At 44.3% G+C, this 17,668-nt stretch overlaps 1 protein-coding gene across 1 annotated transcript in view; it reads right to left on the bottom strand.

Moving 5' to 3' along the window:
- Positions 1-1,667: 1,667 nt before the first annotated feature.
- The window catches only part of atrn (attractin), a 76,850-nt gene continuing 60,849 nt past the window's right edge, over positions 1,668-17,668 (bottom strand). Inside the window, exons 27-29 of the mRNA XM_068338490.1 lie at positions 11,977-12,084; positions 4,608-4,722; positions 1,668-1,807 (exon numbers count right to left, since the gene is read on the bottom strand). Of these exons, the coding sequence (XP_068194591.1) occupies positions 1,683-1,807; positions 4,608-4,722; positions 11,977-12,084 (348 nt within the window). The 3' untranslated portion in view covers positions 1,668-1,682. The remainder of the gene's footprint in view (positions 1,808-4,607; positions 4,723-11,976; positions 12,085-17,668) is intronic.

The raw sequence follows: 17,668 nt of genomic DNA, 5'->3' as shown, positions 1-17,668 counted from the left end.
GAAAAGGAGATAGAACAGATATTACACGAAAGACAAATAAAGGACTGGCTTTAGTGCAGCGGCACTAATGGAGGAAACCTCGGAGATGAGGAAACAAAATAATATCCAAAGGTAATTTTTTTAAAAAGCAAAAGTTTTTTTTTCTTGTCTCTCTTGTATAATCAACAACCAACGTCTTTCGCGAAATGTGGTTGATTCGATAACAAATAGGTGCAAATTGCTAATGTGTACGTGTGTGTATGTGTGTGTGTGTGTTTCATGTTCAGAATCGTCGATCGAGTACCGTTTACACACTGGTGTCGCTTTAAACACAGACGTCACTGCCTTGGGGGCTAATTGAGCGGTTGTAGATCGCTCAGGAGCATTGGAATAGTCACCACTGAATGATAGGTGTGTGTGTGTGTGTGTGTGTGTGTGTGTGTGTGTGTGTGTGTGTGTGTGTGTGTGTGTGTGTGTGTGTGTGTGTGTGTGTGTGTGTGTGCGGTGGGGAGGGGCCAATTTCTCCGGATTGATGGCAGAGTAACAATTAGCGGCTATGGATTTCTCAGCGCTGATCACAGAGGATGCTGAACCGTTGCCCCGGCTCCACTGGTGGCGGCTCGGTCTAATCGCTGCAGTCAATCAGTCAGGCGATCTATAGGAAGCCTGTTTAACATGAGCTGGAAGCGACTCGCCGCCAAAAGGGACAATCATTAAACATCGGAGGGCTTTCTCACCAGCAGGTGTGTGTGTGTGTGTGTGCGTGAGAGCGAGAGCGTTCAGTCTTTGGCTTTGGTTGCAAACCGGAGGTGTAATTAGCTGGAAAAGTTTCAATCAGCTCTGGCTCACCATCCGGACCTCCAGCCAGCGTGACGGCTGCGTTTTGTACTCGGACACAAAAGCCGGAGAAGCTGGAAAGGCGTTGGGCTCGGCGGCCATCTGGCTGAGGGAGACGGGCGCGGGACGAAGCTCTAGATCGACCGCTGAGAGGACAGCAGCGCGACAAAGAGTGGGTTAAAAAAGGTCACGATTCTTCTGAAGGGGCTCAGGTGGATCGGAAAAACTTTTCCTTGTTCCAGGAAGATCAAACGACGTTAGCCTGTTCTGAAGCGGGGCGACTCAGGCGAGGCTTCGGTAGCGACGACTTCAAACGAGTACCAGGAGGCCCGGACGGTCGCCTTTTTAGAATTATGTGTTGTGTGTGTGTCTGTATGTGTGTATATCCGACCGGTTTGTTCCTGTTTGTCTTTAAAAATCAAATAATACAAAAACAACAATAAGTTAAGTCAAACGAACACATCCAGGGTTTGTAAAGTCTTTGTCCAGAAACTACGAGGCGAGGATCTCTTCTAGCAGCAAGCCGCGGCCGACTCTAGAGGCCGTGTCGACAAATGTGAAATGTTATTCTGAGGGGGAAAAGGGTGAAGTCCTCACCCGCTTCATCACTCCCTTCTTTGCCCCCCCCCCCCCGACTCTTTCAATCCAGTTACTGTCACACCGGGGAGGGGGAGGAGTGGGGGTTAAAAGGACGCCATCTGAAGGCGGACACCGACAGATGCGCCAAAATTGTTCCAGTTCAGCATCCCAACATGCACCTGTCCCGGCCAGAGCAGGGCTGGCAGAAGATGCGAGGGGGTGGGGTGGTGTGGGGGGTTGGTGGTGGTGGGGGGCACTGGGTGGAGGTGTGGCGGTGGGGGGCGTGGTCAGATACATGTGGATGGCTGTGCGGTGGGCTGCTGTTTGCGGTTCCTCAGGCCTCCAGATTTCTCCTTGTAGCCCAAACACATCTGCTGAGAGACGTCCACCAGCGCGCTGGCCACCGCCAGACCTACACACACACACACACACACACACACACACACACACACACACACACACACACGAAAAACAACAGTAAGTGACGTTAAGAGCTCTGCTTTTTGTTTAGCAGCTACTCCATCGCCTCCTTTAGCGTTCTGTTACACCTAAAAGCTTTCGCTCTTCGCCGCCACCTAGTGGAGCACAGATTAATTCAGGATGCTAGCATCTGGTTGGTCGTTTGACCCGGGTGTGTTTTTATTCAAATGCTGAGGGAGCATAAATGAGCCTTTACACACATATAGAACAAATTGTCCCCTACCCATAATTCAACTTTTTATCCACCATACAGATCCAAGCTTCTGAAACAGGAGCGTAAACAACACGGATTTACATCCCTACAGCATCCGTTATCGGTTTAACAGCTGCTGCTACTTCCAGCGGGTCACACTGGGCTTACATCACCCGAGACGTCGACGCTACGGCGACTAATATTAAACGCCGTCCACACGAAGAAGCATCGAGACCCCCCGCTGTGTCACGCCAAGAGGGAAATAAAAGCAGACTGCCTGCAGTTTAACCCGAAGCAGCAGTTTGTGATGACGGGGCATCAATATTTTCTTGTGATTATGAAATAAAGATTTTCTTTGGTGAATTCAACGCAGCAAAAGTCTTTTTCCAGGTATTTTAAACACACGCTTTTGTTTTCAGGAACCTTTCCTGATGGAGGCTTTTCTGATTTTTCAGGTCGTCGTGTCTCAGTCTGGGGACCGTCTGCAAATGACCGACGGTGAACTCCACCCTCTGATGTCCGCACAGTTATTTCAACTGTATTTAATGTCTCATCACTTTGTTCTCACTTCCTTTTCAAACATCTTCATCGATCTTCTTAAAATTGTGTGTTTTTTTAGTGAATTTATTCATGAAGCGCCTCCTTTATATTTCTTTTTGCTGCAGAGTATCGCAGGTCTCCGACGTCCCTTCAGGAAACAAGTTAACTCTCCGTCTATAAACTCAAACACAAAAGAGCTGGTGTGAAGTTTCAAACTGGGACGCAGCCAAGATCTCACTTACGGCCGGATGTTCAGGTGGTGAGATCACAAGCTGGCAGTGTGGGGGATCATTAGCTTGTACCACACTTCATTAACATTTATTAACATTCCCTGAGCCGTGAAATTCCAATGAAGTCCATTTATGCGTGACGACTGATGCATTTGCCTCCATAAAGCACACATAGCCCGAGGCGGGATCTATAATCCAAAGCGAGAATCGGCGGCGGGGGATGACATCATCGTTCTGATTGTCTTCTTGTTTCTTCGTCTTCTTCGACAGTTCAAAAGCGATCAAATGGCGCCCGAATACGAATCAGAGACGTCCTACGGCGCCGACCACCTCCTGTGTTGTTTGGCCGATCGCTTTTTTTTTAAACGAGCAAAACTTCAAAACAGACGGATGCCCAGCCGGCAGCCTGAGGATTCAACGCAGACGTGGTCGGATATCGGAAGGAAGTTAAAAAGCTTCGTAGAGGGAGATCCTCGTGGGCATGAGGAGAACAACGAGGCCGACGTGGTCTAAAAAAAAACAACAAAAAAAACGCCTGATGGAAAGATCCGCTGAGAGTCGACACTTTGTGATGACAAAAGGACCATGTGGTAATTAATACAGGCTTGTGGTGAACGGACGGTCTGGGGACGACAGATGTGGGAGGAGAAGAGTAAGATGGAAGGAAGAAAAGACGAGTTTTTGTTGTTAAGAAAGGAAAAATGAAACCAGGAGCGTCACCCTGCCTCAAAAAGGAGTGTAAGAACGACAGATGACGGGCAGATGGGGCTCCATCCTCCAGACTGCACTTTGAACTCAAGAAACATTAAGAGGAATAAAAGTCCACAGCTGCAGCGAGCGCTTTAGCGTGGAGACGCGACGAGACGCAGACAGGAAGAAGGGCTTCGGCCTTCGTTTCACCGCCGACGAGACGGAACGAGGAGAACAGAGGGGAGCAGGAGAGGAATAAAGAGCGGCCTCAGCAGCAGCATCTGAATATCAATACGTCCTTGTCACGTTAATGGCGCCGCCACGAAGTAATCACTGTAAACAAATGAGACTTGGTCAAGATGATTCGTGGTCGCTGCTTTACGGCGCGTGAATGCAGCTCGCAGAGAGATGCCCAGAATACATTTTCCACCACATCCCCGTCACCGAGCAACGGATCCAAGAGCGACGACGAGAAACCGCCAAGTCCTCTCAGATGAACCCGTGAACATTCAACCCGGGTTCATCCCATCACAGGTGGATGAGGACGGGCCAGCGGCTCACGTTTAGATGATCTCCAGACCGTCCTGAAGGCATCACGCGTGTTATCTTCGCTGTACTTACAGCCATCAGGTGTGATCGGATCTGCCGTTTTCACACGGTAACAGAGGAGGAAAATGAAGCCTGTCGAAGCCAAGGTGTGCATCAACTCAGTTTGTGCATCATCGTCAATCGCCTCGCATGAATGGCTACATGATTTTTATGAGCCACAATCAAGTCTCTTTGATTATAATTAACAAGCATTTGTCAGACATCAGAGACAGGGATGTATAAGACTGTTATGAGCTGGTAGAATATCTGGATGTTTTTATTTTCCTCCGCATCCCGATGGCGTGGTGGAAAATACAGAATGAAGATTAACTCCAAAATAAAAAAAAGAATGAAACAAGAGAGGATTGGGAAGCGACAGAAGATGGAGGAAGGTGAATGACGGGCGGAGGGAGGAGGGGGGGGATGAACAGTCGTCAAATAAAGATAGATGGAGCGAGGAAAGAAAATGACAGGAGGATTCAACGCCTTACCAGACTGTCCCGGCGGAGGGATGCCGCCGGTGCCCCTGGGTAACCTCACGAAAATGGAGAGAACGGCGGCTTTGTTGCCAAAGCAAGGCTCGAGGGCGATGGGTTTGGGGACGGACTGTGGAAACAAAACAGATAAAAGAAAAAGACATGATTAAAATAAAAAAAACAAAAAACAGGTTATTAGACATCAGACGCCGACACGCCCCACTGACCACGCCCCGCTGACCACGCCCCACTGAACACGCCCCGTCCTGGAGGCGTAGATAACGGAGGCTTTGCAGCTTATGTTCTTGTTTGTGTCAGCAGCCTTCCTTCCGCCCTTTTGAGATGTGTGTTCTGATCCCCAGGCACATATTGGATGCCGCTCCCCTCCCACCCCCAAAAAAATCCCACCCTGGTGGGGGAATACAACAATGGCGCCTGTGTGCAGGACCGGACACGGCTGGATATCAAGTGGCGGCCGGCGGGAGATTTGTGTCGATAGTACGGGCGCCACACTCCAAGTCGCCGCTGATTCCTTGATTCCAATATCTGTTTATCAGCAGCTCATCCATACGTGGGGATGAGTCCCCCCCCCCCATACCCCCCATGTTAACACGGGCCGGATATGTCGGCTCAATATTCACAGGTTTACCTCGATCGGGGGAAACGGTGAAGCCACCGCCTCGCCGGCGCACAGATAAACCCTATCTCGCTCTCGCCATCTTCCCTGCTCTGTATTCAGGATTCTTAAGTCGGACGAGAAACCAGGCGACGTTTTGGTACACACCTGATTTGCCAACACACACACACACATACACACACACACACACACACACACACACACACACACACACACACACGCATGAAGGTTCAATCCCTTCCCACGCTGGTATTTATACCCTGGGGAGTTGAGCTTAATGCCCCAAGAGGAAAAGCTGCTGAAGTGAAAGACACACACACACACACAGGAATAAATTCCTCACTGAAACACACACGCACACACACACACTCAAACACACAGAGGCAAGAACTACGTACTTGCACACTTGCTGGTTTTTCACATTTACACACCTCCTCTCTCTCTCTCTCTAACACACACACACACACACACACACACACACACACACACACACACACACACACACACACACACACACACACACACACACACACACAGAGTAATGATATTCAGGCTCTGACCCATTTTACACAATTATTCTCTGCTCCATCTCTCTGAGGCTTACCTTTCATACCAGCAGGATGCACAGGCTGTCGCACAGGTAGCTTGGGAGGCACAAAGACCTCAGTGTGTGTGTGTGTGTGTGTGTGTGTGTGTGTGTGTGTGTGGTAACGGAGGGGGATTCTCTATTTGTATATGCCCCTGCTGATGTGTGTGTGCCTGTTTACAGTACTTCTTTTCCCCGTCACGCACCCATCCGCATCAGGTCCACGTGTTTCTTGGACCGTCCCGGACGCCGCCGGCGCCGCCTTAACAAATGAATGAATTCATCACAGACCTTCATACTTGATATTTAGGATTACTATAGTTGCGTGTTTGCGGTACTGTGTCTCCACAACACACGAAGCATAACCACATTCTGATTATTCAAGACATGCAGAGGAATCCCCTGAACGCTGTCGCACACCAATTTGGGATGAATCCGAGTTTACTTTATTAAATTAAATGAGTTCAGGTGCATCATCTTCCGTTTATTGAGGTGTTATTTTGAACTTTTTATTCATGCTTCTGCCAAAATATTTTCAGTTTAACCCCAATTGCGGTGAAATATTTTTAGACAAAAAAACCTCTTTCATATGTGGGAGAATTTGAAAAACATTGTTGTGCTTTGTTCCAGCTCCAGTCGGGGTATCTCCAAAAAAAAAAAAAAAAAGTGAGTTTTTATTCTTCAATCTTCAGGCTAATTATCATCCCTTGGTACACAAAAACACTGTTAATGAGCCAAATATGAGTTTTCATAGAGCTTCCTCACAAGTTGGAGCCATCTTTAAAGTCTCTCTGCTTTCTTTTCCTCTGGCATGGAAGAATCTAAATAAATCAAATTTTTAAAAAGAAAACAGCTTTAAATATACATTAAATATCAATTCAATATCGACCACATGAGAGGAAACACGAATGAAATGAGGGGAGATGCTGTCCAACTGCATTCACCAGCAAGCAGCACTTCCTATTTTAGCTTTTCTTTTAAATATCAATGAATGAGTAAATTTATGAGGGAATCAACAGGAATGATTAGAAGACGGCTTTAGGCAAACATGAGACCTGTGTGATTTCAGCCCTGATACACCAGACATGTGCTTGGATTCCGCAAAACTAGTCGGAGAGCAGGGTCAGTGCTTGGATTCTTCCCGTCGATGGTCTACATGACACCAGAGAGAGTGTGGGGCAAACAAAAAGTTATGAATCATTATGTGAAAGAAAGTAAATCGGCAGATCTTCACATTTTTTTCACCTCCCTTTCCTGTTTGGATTCTTGTGTGAAGCCGGATGGAAGACGTCGGCCTTTTTTTAACATGAATTCGGAAACATTCAGTCGCAGATGCAACTGATAACGAAGGTAGCATTTTAAGATTTCCTATGCAATCTTAAAATTAATTGACACAGATGGAAAAACAAAATCAAAAATTTGGTTAGTGAATTCTCTGACCGAACATCATCCCATGGTGGCGTCACTCCCCCTTGGGAGCGCTTCTTTAGAAGTTCACGGAGAGGTAGGAGTGAACAGCCGAGGAAAAAATTATCTTATTAAATACAAACAGGAAGAAAATTGTAATTTTCTTTTCTATTTGCTTCCAGTAAAAAAAAAGAAAAAAGACTGACATTTACAGCTCCGCGTGATAAATGAGCGACGGCTCAGTAACGAGTTCAGACCACGAGCGCCAAACACAAGCATCATTTCCTTCCATTTCCGACATCCTGGCGGTGGAATGGTGGAATCTTTACTTGCTTACGAGAACAGGAATACCGAACGCTAATGCAGTACAACATTAGGTGGTGCAATATCACACTTGGCTAATTCCGCTCTCGATCCCTCGGAACAAAAAAAAGAAAAGAAAAAAGATTAAACAATTATTTTGGCCTTGCCAGGAGCCATCCGGGCAGACGTAGTCCGCTCCAATCCACAGGTCTGGGGTTTTTTTTGCCTCGGGGCAAAAATGTATTTCTCATCTGGTGTGTTTACAATTTGAAAAATGAGGGTTTTTCTCGCCTGAACACATCTGTAGCGTCGGTAAAAATTCAATAAATAAAAGAGGAAGACTGGCAGCTTTTAATTTTACAGCTTAAGGCTGTCAAAAAAGACTTGTCTGCCAAGTCCAATTTCCACCACAGCCGCTGCAAGGCACCTCTTATGTTCCCCTCTTGTTTACGTGTTCCATTTCTCATTTCTCAACTCCAGCACCAACAGATACAAAACTTTGTGCCTGTCAGACTGATGTGAGATGCGACAGCGAGGATCATGTTTGGATTCCGACAGTTCTCCCTTCTTTCTTTTTTTTAAATCGACTGCGATCATCGGCGTGACGACTGTATCGGCACGCAAACCGCAATTTTAAGCATTCGAATTGGTTCTTCCGTTTCCAAAAAAATAAAATAAAATGCTCCCTTGAAAAAAAAAAGAATTTATCTCTTTTACACACATGTTCACTTTACTTGGTTCTGAGTTGAAAATACGCTGGAAAAAAACAAAAACAAACAAAACAGATTGGAAAATTCAATTATCCTTTCTTTTAAACTCATGCATGTGAAGATGCTTCCCAAAGGTAGAGTCTTTTTCCCATGGTGTTCTTCAGAGGATGAGTGTTAATAGCATCCCCCCCCCCCCAACTAGATGCTTTTGTCTTAGCAGGTTGAAGCCCACTCCCTCCTACCCAACCTCCTGCACAGCTACCGCTCCACAGAGTTATCTAAACCGGCCAGGCAGAGCGGCGAAAGGTTTGTTGAATTACCTCGAGTAATTAGCCCAGCACGCCGAGCCCCCCCACATGGACGCACAGCACAAGGCCGATGTGGGAGGACACAACAGTTAGTGGCTTTCATCCGCGGCATTCATCTCGACTTGAGCCACCGCTGAGGACAAGTACCCCCCCCCGCCGCCAGGACCAGAGCGAGCTCAACACCCCAGTGCTGTGACTCATCAGGTTCAGCCACTTCCACTGAGAACGCTTTGATGAAGTTTTTATTAGCTCTGACTTACGTTTACCAAGAAAATGTAATGACGATATAATATTAAACCAGCGGGAACCCGTGGAAATTCCACGATAAAACAATAATATCAGACTTTTTGTTTTTCTTTTTTATCTTCGCCGTTACAAGAAATCAAACCGTCGTGTCCGATGAAGCCGTAACGGCTCCATGTGTGTTGGACGGACGAAAAGGAAAGACGGACGCCACTACGGTCCAGCCATATCCGAGTAGACGGCGGATTCGTGAGTTTGGTCCTGGTGAATAAAGCATCAGGGTTCCCCACACGACAACGTGAGGTCCGTCACAATCAAAGAATATAAAGCGATATGTTTGACGAAGCCAAAACGGCTCCGTTAGTGAGAGACAAGGACAAATGTGAAGACCGGAGCTAACTCGGATAGCGGCTCCAACTTCCGGGTAGACGCCAGAAACGTGACGTCGTGAGGTTTTTAAGTGAGTTTATTCAAATATAAAGGTGGGGGTGTGAGAGTTCATCTCAAGAATTGTGGTCCGGGCTAACAACATCCGCCCGAAGATCGGGAGGTGCAGCAGGTTAGGGTGATAATAGATGGAGATGGAAATGTGTTAACTGGTACCAGCAGTGTTCTGGGTAGAGGGGGGGGAACACTATGCAGCCTCTTCCTGTTTGCAGAGGTGATGGATAGACTGACGGATATAGTCAGACTGGAATCAGCATGGACCATGATGTTCACAGATGACATTGTGATTTGCAGGGAGCAGGTGGACGAATATTTAGAAAGATGGCGGTCAAGTTAACTTTAGGTTAGCTTTTAAACAGAATAAACTCCACTAGATTTAAGTTTAATACACTGAAGAATTTATCAGCTGTCGGAGAGAGCGCTACTCATTATGGGAGCTGCAGCAGCTGACGTTTCATGGAACTAAAGGTGAGCACACGTTGGTACGTGTTAAAATAATGTGTAATATTTAGATACGCAGGAGAGAAAAGTGAGACGTTTCTCTCTCAGCTGCAAAAATAGAAAATCTTTTGGCACAGACTCATCCTCTTCTCACCTCGTCTGTTTGTACTGTTGGTTCAGGTGAAAATCATCCGTGAAAAAAAAAAACAGACACGGGTGGCTATAAGAAGCTTTTCAAGCGCTAATGCAGACAATGCTAACATTTTTTACTTTCCAGAAAGACTTTTGAACTCTTCTCGCTCCAGGTAACTCATCAGTAGAACACAGAGAACATCACTGTTGTTCTAAAAGTTGCGATATAAAAAAACTTCACGGGCAATTTGCTTCTAGATAAAAAGAGAATTTCAAACATTTGAGAAGTTAAATTTGAATGTGGAACTTCTAAAATCATCTTCTTTATATGTGTCTTAACGAGATATGACTTTATCCATGAGAAATAAAAAGAAACTAGTTTTCCTTTGGCGTCTCGACCTTTTCTTTTTTCCTTTAAAAGTGGAAAATGTGAAATTTAAGGTTTTACATTGGCATAAAAATATTAAATGCTTACTACGTAATGCAATATAATAGAAGTAGGGGGAGATTACGGAGCAACGCAATCACGTTAGATAAACCGGAATGTTTCCTTTGCCTGTCCTGAATTTTTCTTTTTCTCATCCCACAATATCTATAAATAAGAGCGGCGCAGGAGGCGTCACAGAGGTAATCATCTGCCCCTGATGTCAGGGCCACCAGCTCCATTTGGCAGCGGCAGAGTGAATATATCTCATCTGTGGAGCAAGTTTGGGCTTCACACCGAGGCTATAAACAACTTTAATGATCTTCAGCGTACTGTGCGGCGCCCAGCCCCCCCACATACACTCCGATCCGGGGTCTTAATACACTACTGTAGCATCCTGATAAAACAGCAAGGAAACAAGGGGAAGGAGCTGCTACGAGCTGCTCAATCTGAGTCGGGTGGAGATAGGATAGTGCGCACTCGTTGTTTGAGCGGGTGAAAGCGGAGAAAGCTGAGGAGGAAGATCTAAATTGAATCTCTGCTCCTCGGCTGCTCCTGCCCTGATGGAGAGGGGGAGTTCAGGCCACGAGGAATGGAAGAAAAGAAGAATAGAAGAGGAGGAAAAGAGGAGGTGAAGGGCGCCTGATTTCCACACCAAGCTGGGTCTTCTCTTTCTAAACTGAAACACACACACACACACACACACGTCCTAAAAACAGGACGGGGAGAGGAAGCTGGGAAAAAATTCCACACAGCCAATAGGATGCTGGGAACCGCTGGAGTCCTCCAATAAGAGTGCAGAACAAGGAAACAGAGAGGAGAAGAAGGGAAGAATACAAAGATGGAAAACAGAAAAGATTAAAAAAAATAAGAGAATAAAATAAATAAAAGGAAGAGATTGAAAAAAAAAACATTAAAGAGGAAAAAAAATTATTAAAGAAATGAGTCAAGATTGAAAAAAAAAAAAAGATAATTAACTGTAAAACCAAAGAAATAAAAAAGAAACGGACTGGAGATGAGAAGAAAGTATGGATGAGGAAATAGATTTAACTTTTTAACTTAGTAACTTTTGAAATCATCAAATTTGACACCTTTTTGAATCAGTCGAGTCCACGCTGCACAATTTGATCTTAGTTACAGGTCTGTGGCATCATCACCTGTTATTTCACTGCAGTGAATTTCCCATGAGCCCTGCAGATTTACCAGCAACACGACTGAATATTGTGGAGGACGCCGGTGTCCTCGAGTGCCATCAATCATTTCTTGCAGAGAAGGAATTTCTTTTTTGAATGAAAGGAAGAAATCTTAGAAACTTTCTAATTTTAGGGATAGTCGCAATCCACAATTCCTGACTCTCATCTGCATGTATTTAACTCCAGGGTTAACTGAATTCATCCTCATTAGTCGAGCCCATCCACAAAAAACTGCCTGTAACTGGTAGAAAGTGTGGTTACTAATCAGCAGTCCACTTTCTCATTGTCGTCTGGCCTTCGCTCCTCGCCTCATTAGGTAGACCCGTGTTTCACTTCTTCCAAAGTGAGCTCAAATTAAGCATCCTGGCTCATTTAAAAGTAAAGAAATTACACCCCCTTAAAAAAAACAAAAACATTCAAACTAAAAAAATTACACCGGGAGGTCTGAGGAATCTCCATGACTATGACATCGTGATATCGGCCGGTAGGTGAAGACAACAGGTGGATCTCTCGGGTTTGGTCCCGGTACCTCAAAGGCAACGGTGGTGCTCACCTTGACGTTTCCTCCTATCAGGTCGGGTGGCTCGTCATCCGTTTCCAAGGCGACGTTAATGGTGGCGAAAGGCCGGCTGGCCATCTGCTGCATCTCTCTCAGTAGTTGCTGGTGGGGAGAAGAAGGAGGAGGAAGAAGATGATGATGAGGAGGAGGAGGAGGAGTGCAAAAGTCATCGACCGCTAAAAACAGACTGTCTGTTCTATAATTAACTGCCAAGCGTGACGCCAATTTCTTTCCCGTCTAGTGACTGAATAGAAGCCATTAAAACACTTCAGTCGGATTGAAAGGACTACTTTGCATACAACTTGAAATGAAAGGGGCCAAGGGTGAAAGCATGGAGATCTTTTACTTGAGTGAAAATACATTATCATCGTAAACGTAGTGCTGTAATCCAGACTAGTAAGAGTACACAACGGGATGCTAAACTGATCGCGATACATGGCGTCACACGATGACGATTTTTGGAACGGAGGAAAGATAAACCAATACAGTTTGTGTGAGTCTGGTTTAATAAAGCCTGAATGAAGGGGGGGGGGGGTTGCCTGGAAAACAGTTTTTAGTAGATAAAACATCTGTTTGGGATGCGGTGGAGGTGTGTTCTGGTGTGTGTTCTGGTATTAAACGCTGGTAATGTACTGCAGCCTCCAGTGGCAGTGAAAGCCCCGTATAAAACCTTGAAGTGTAACTCTCATCTCATCACTACGAGGCATACTTTCACTTTGCTCTGATTTATTACATGGATCTTGGCCAGAGGTGGAGGAGGTGGGAGCTGATTACGAGGAGATAAACGGAGAGGGAGAAACGGAGGCGAAGGAAAAGATCGTAAAAGAGAAAAAGACAAAGATGGGAGGTAATAGAAAATTTAAAAAAAAGTGTGTTCATCTACTGTTAATAAAGCTAATCTGCTATTAATAGATAAACAAAAATAAGATGTAAACAAGAAATGATCTGGAAAACCACAACAAAAAAAATATTTGAGTGATTGTCCTCTAGCTGAAGCTGCTATGCAGTCGAGTCATTTTATTATAGATCTGACAAAACACACAGAAAAAAAACCACAACTGGTGCATGCGTGTGTGTGTTTGTGTGTGTGTGTGCGTCGATTACAGAGGTCAAAGCTTCCGTGAGATGTCGGCAGCCTTCCGGCCGTCTACTCGACGGCTTGCAATTAATCTGCCAAGCTTTTTGGTCGTCCTCCTCGGAGGCTGTCAATGGAGGTTATTGATACGTTTGCGTTTTAATGCCAGGCCTTCTAATCAGATCGTGGTGAGGATTCCAAAAATAGCTGCAGGTAAAGTCTCTTTCTCTCTTTTCGGCTGAGCCTGAAAAGTTAACGAAGGGAAAGAAAAAAACCTAAATTTAATGTCCCAGATTCTCTTTATGGAGCAAGTGAAGTAATTATTTTCCTCTGCGTGTGTGTGTGTGTGTGTGGATGTGTGTGTGTGTGGATGTGGATCAGTCTCCAAATCTGTCTTAGATGTTCTGTGTTGGAGGAACTGGGCTACGAGGAGCTCAGCCCGTTTTCCTTGAGTCACTTCTTTTAAGAATCTTCAACATTTATGAGAATAATAATACATATGTGGAAATTATGTTTGCCCACATTTCAGAACGCCAGCGACTGAACGTTGCGGAATTAGCATCAGGAATTACATTTGCGAATGTAATTCGTATTACAGGCACGTCAAAAATTGAAGCTTTCGCACTTGGAAAGTTTTACATTTATGAGTGAGGCAGTAATATTCACCACAGAAAACTGAGAAATAGTCTTTTCTTTTCTTTTTTTAATGAGAATTGCAATGCAAAAACTTTCTATTTGGAAGAGTTTTGAGCCACATTTTGAAATTGAATGGCATCAAGCCCCAGAATAGGATTTCCTCACTTCCACCTTTGTTCAGGATATTTTCCTTCCATGTCTTGTTCGACAATTTGAAAGGCAATACAAGAATATTAACATGTTTTAATAAACGATTCCCTCCAAAAAATAAGGGAAAGAGTGTCTGTTCTCAACTTAATATAGACCAAATTAAAGGAGGAGGAAAAATTAATGGTGAAAAATAGATAAGAGCATCCAGGGGCCTTGGAGGAAAGTTTAAAACCACAACAGGCTGTTTTTAAGAATGTCAACTTTTGACCCTGATGTTTTTTCTTACGTGAATTACTAAGGCTAAGCCAACTTTTCTCATCCTTACTATTGAATAGGCAAAAATGAAAAGAGGACAGATCTTCTCACCCAGCTCTCTAAATAACATGACATCACATATTCCAAATGAGCTGAGTAACAGGCGATGACCAGGTTCCAACCAGAGCCCTGCTCTTATAGCTTGTTTTTATTAACAAACCATTAAGGTTAACACTCTTGCGCGTTTAATTGTGGACTGCAAATAAGGGGCAACACAGCCTCCTCACATCCTCTTTAAACTGCCTGCAGCTGGTTTAATGTCGTCCAATGGAGGATCACTGACCTACCTGGACGCCATCGGAATAAATTACCCACTGAAAATGACTTAACTCGTCTTCGCTCATTAACCGCAGACTTAATGAGTGGCAGAGCAGCACCGCCATGCTTTCTGCAGGCCCCTTCCTGAAAGGCCCAGATAATTAAACTCGTCGTATGTTTTGCACATGGATGACAATTTGCGAAATTGGAAGTTAATAAAACAAAGTGCGTCATAAAAGCAGCCATTAAAAAAAAAAAACGAGAATTGGAATTTTACTTATAGTGGAGGAGATACAGTTTGCGTTTATAAAAAGCTCTCCAAATGAAATGAAACCACATCAGTAAAGTAGGGGGAAAAAGGAACAATGGAAAGTATAATAGGGAAAAAACAACCATGAAGTGTGGAGCGGACTTCACCTTGTTAAAAAGAAGTAAAGTTGACATGATAACTATTAAATAAGTCTTTCTTGTTACAGCAGCATCTCTGACCTGCACGTAATCGACCTTTCCAGCAGAAATAATTCCAATTTTCCTAAGGAAATGCAACTAAACCAGACAAGTCTGGTCTAACCACACACACACACACACACACACCAACAAACTGCAAATGAGAAACTCTGTGTATTCATACTGACTGATCGTGATTGGAAAACCCTCCCTGTGACGAATCAGACAGCCGACACACGTGGCTTTTGTAATTGCGATGACCTGCAGATTGAACGCAGCAGTTTCCACAATCTCTCGACTCCAATATCAATCCGCAGCATTAACATCGCCTCCTAATTGATTATTAGACGTGAGGCTTTCTGGCAAATCAGCTAAAGAATCAGGTGGTAATGAACTCATTAGAAAGTAGAAGAAGCGCCCCCGTTCTGGCGTTCGTAATGATGCAACAGGCAGAGTCGGGCGGCAACATCAGTCTGGATCTGCAAACAGGCGAAATGAGGATTTGCATTCAGACGACATTATTTTTCATAAGCAGAGCTCCTTGAACAGCACAAAGCAACTGAATTGATTTACCGGATGAAAAGCAGATGGAGGAGCATCTGAATGTTGTGGTAAACAAACTTTATAGATTCGGTCCAACTCCCCCAGCCTCGCCGCAGACCGCCTGGCCTCTCGTCATCCGCTCAGCCTACCTTGGCTTTAGTCGGGAAATCTGGACCAAATCGTACGCTGGCTTGTTCCCAATAAAACATTTTTGTCGTGGTGTAAAAATCATTGAGTTTCTTCATCGGCGGTCTAAAGCTTCATCAGTTTTTTATTGGTAAAAGTTACCACCAAAGCCATCATTTAAATGAATAGAAAGCACATAAGTTATTTGTGTTTTTTTTTTAATTTCTCGTCATTTTTATGTCTTGTTGCACAAACGTCTGCTGAATGCACACTTGTTGTTTTAATAAATGTGTTTTTCTCTTCCAATCTTGTAACTTAAACCCAACTTAATCCATATTTTGGGCCCCTAGAGGCCGAACACTGAAGAATCCTCAGGTCCAACAGTTACTTCACAAACTCCTAAGGGGAAAGTCGAGCTCCTCTGCTCATACAGGCAACGTTATTTTAAGCTCTAATTAATTATTTGAAGCCGCTAATTTCTTCTGCCTGCAGTCAGGAAATCAGGAGGTTGTGCTCAAAGCTTTTTTGTTGTTGTTGTTGTTGTTGCTAAAAAAAAACCTGAAAATGAGTTCATGAGGCGTTGAGAATGAAGCAAAGAAAACATTTAAAGGTTCCTGTGACGAAGAACGAGCCTTTTGCTAATTATTTATTTCATTAAACGATTTTCTTGTTTTGCAGTCGTACCCGCCAAAAACCAATAAATAAATAAAAATATGAAAAACCCTCTGAGACCGGGGGACACGACATCATCACTGCAATAAAGTCCAAAAGCGTATCAAGCCCAAGCACTCAGACAATCAAGCACGTATTATGAGGCAAGTGATTCCAGGGTTCTTTAGAGGAACAAGAATGGGAAAACTAGACGGGGAAAATGCTCTCTTTTAATTGCCACAAAAATTAAACCATAGATCTGATGTGGTTTTTGTTACGAAGGGTTACCCACCCAGCCTGGGGGAGAACTTGGTGCAACATGAAATAAATGAGTTTCCTCTTTTTCCCAGCGTCTAAAGAACCACCAGCGATGGAGAAGCTGAAACCATTTAAATATTTGTTTTTCTAAATACCATTCAAACTATTGGTTTGGTGAAAGGAAGGCCCTCAGGAGCCAGAACTTAACAAGCCTTTTAAACATTGAGCTGAAGCAATCAGCTACCCCCCCCCCACCCCACCCCCCCATCACAGATTCGATCAGGCAGCAGAAAATGTTCAAAAGATCAACAGTCTTCCAAAAAACATCAGTATATATTCTTTTCAAGCCATGACTGTAAATATCCAATCAAACACCACCGTTTTGAACTCATCCGTGTGTGTTTTTTATCTGTACATACACTCAAAAAATAAACCTGAAACACACAATTTCATCAAAATAAGAACAAAATGGAAATTACGTGATTTATGCTGAGGGGTTCAAATCTCGTCGTTTTAGAATAAATTCATTTAAGATTGCAAGTAGAAAAATAAAAACCAGAGGAACTTGCTGTGAAAGCTGTAATTAGAGCTAAGACAGAACATGATGTCGATTCCACTAAAAGCATTACAGATGAACTGCTAAAAGAGTCTCTGGGGAAAATTACACAAGTTTTTCGAAGGAGTTGCTGTGATGAGTTCTCAACATCGCCGTTACTTCGTTTGTTTGAAGCCGCAGGCCGCAAAGCGAAACAATCGGCTGAAAGACGCTAAACAGGAAGACTGGGTGTGATGGTTCTGATGGTTTGATGCCAAGAAGAAAAAGTAATTCACTAATGTATGAAATGCTTAAAAGGAGCTCTAAAATATGATCTGATCAATAATAATAATAGATTCACACACACACACACAAGGTGAAAGAACTGTTTGAGCATCCTCAAATGCGCAGCGGCGTGTCAGAGAGATTGAGTGCATCAGCAGAGCGAGCAGGAAGGAGGAGAAAGGAAAGAAAAAAAACAAAAGGAGGTGCTGGAGAAAGAAAGAGGAGAAAAGAAATGAGACGAAGAGGAAATCTGGACGGATTCTGGAGAGGAGACGAGTGACGAGGAAGAAAAGGAAAGCTGGGGAGGGAAGAAGGGAAGAAACGGGAGCAGAAAGAAAAAGACAAAGACATTCAGAGAGTTGGCCTCTGGGAGACGGGATGGAGAGCCAGATCGCACACACACACAC

Source organism: Antennarius striatus, chromosome 17 (assembly GCF_040054535.1).
Source record: "Antennarius striatus isolate MH-2024 chromosome 17, ASM4005453v1, whole genome shotgun sequence".
NCBI classification, from domain to species: Eukaryota; Metazoa; Chordata; class Actinopteri; order Lophiiformes; family Antennariidae; genus Antennarius; species Antennarius striatus.
The sequence above is the reverse complement of the archived record's forward strand: the minus strand, read 5'-3'. Positions and strand labels throughout refer to the sequence as shown.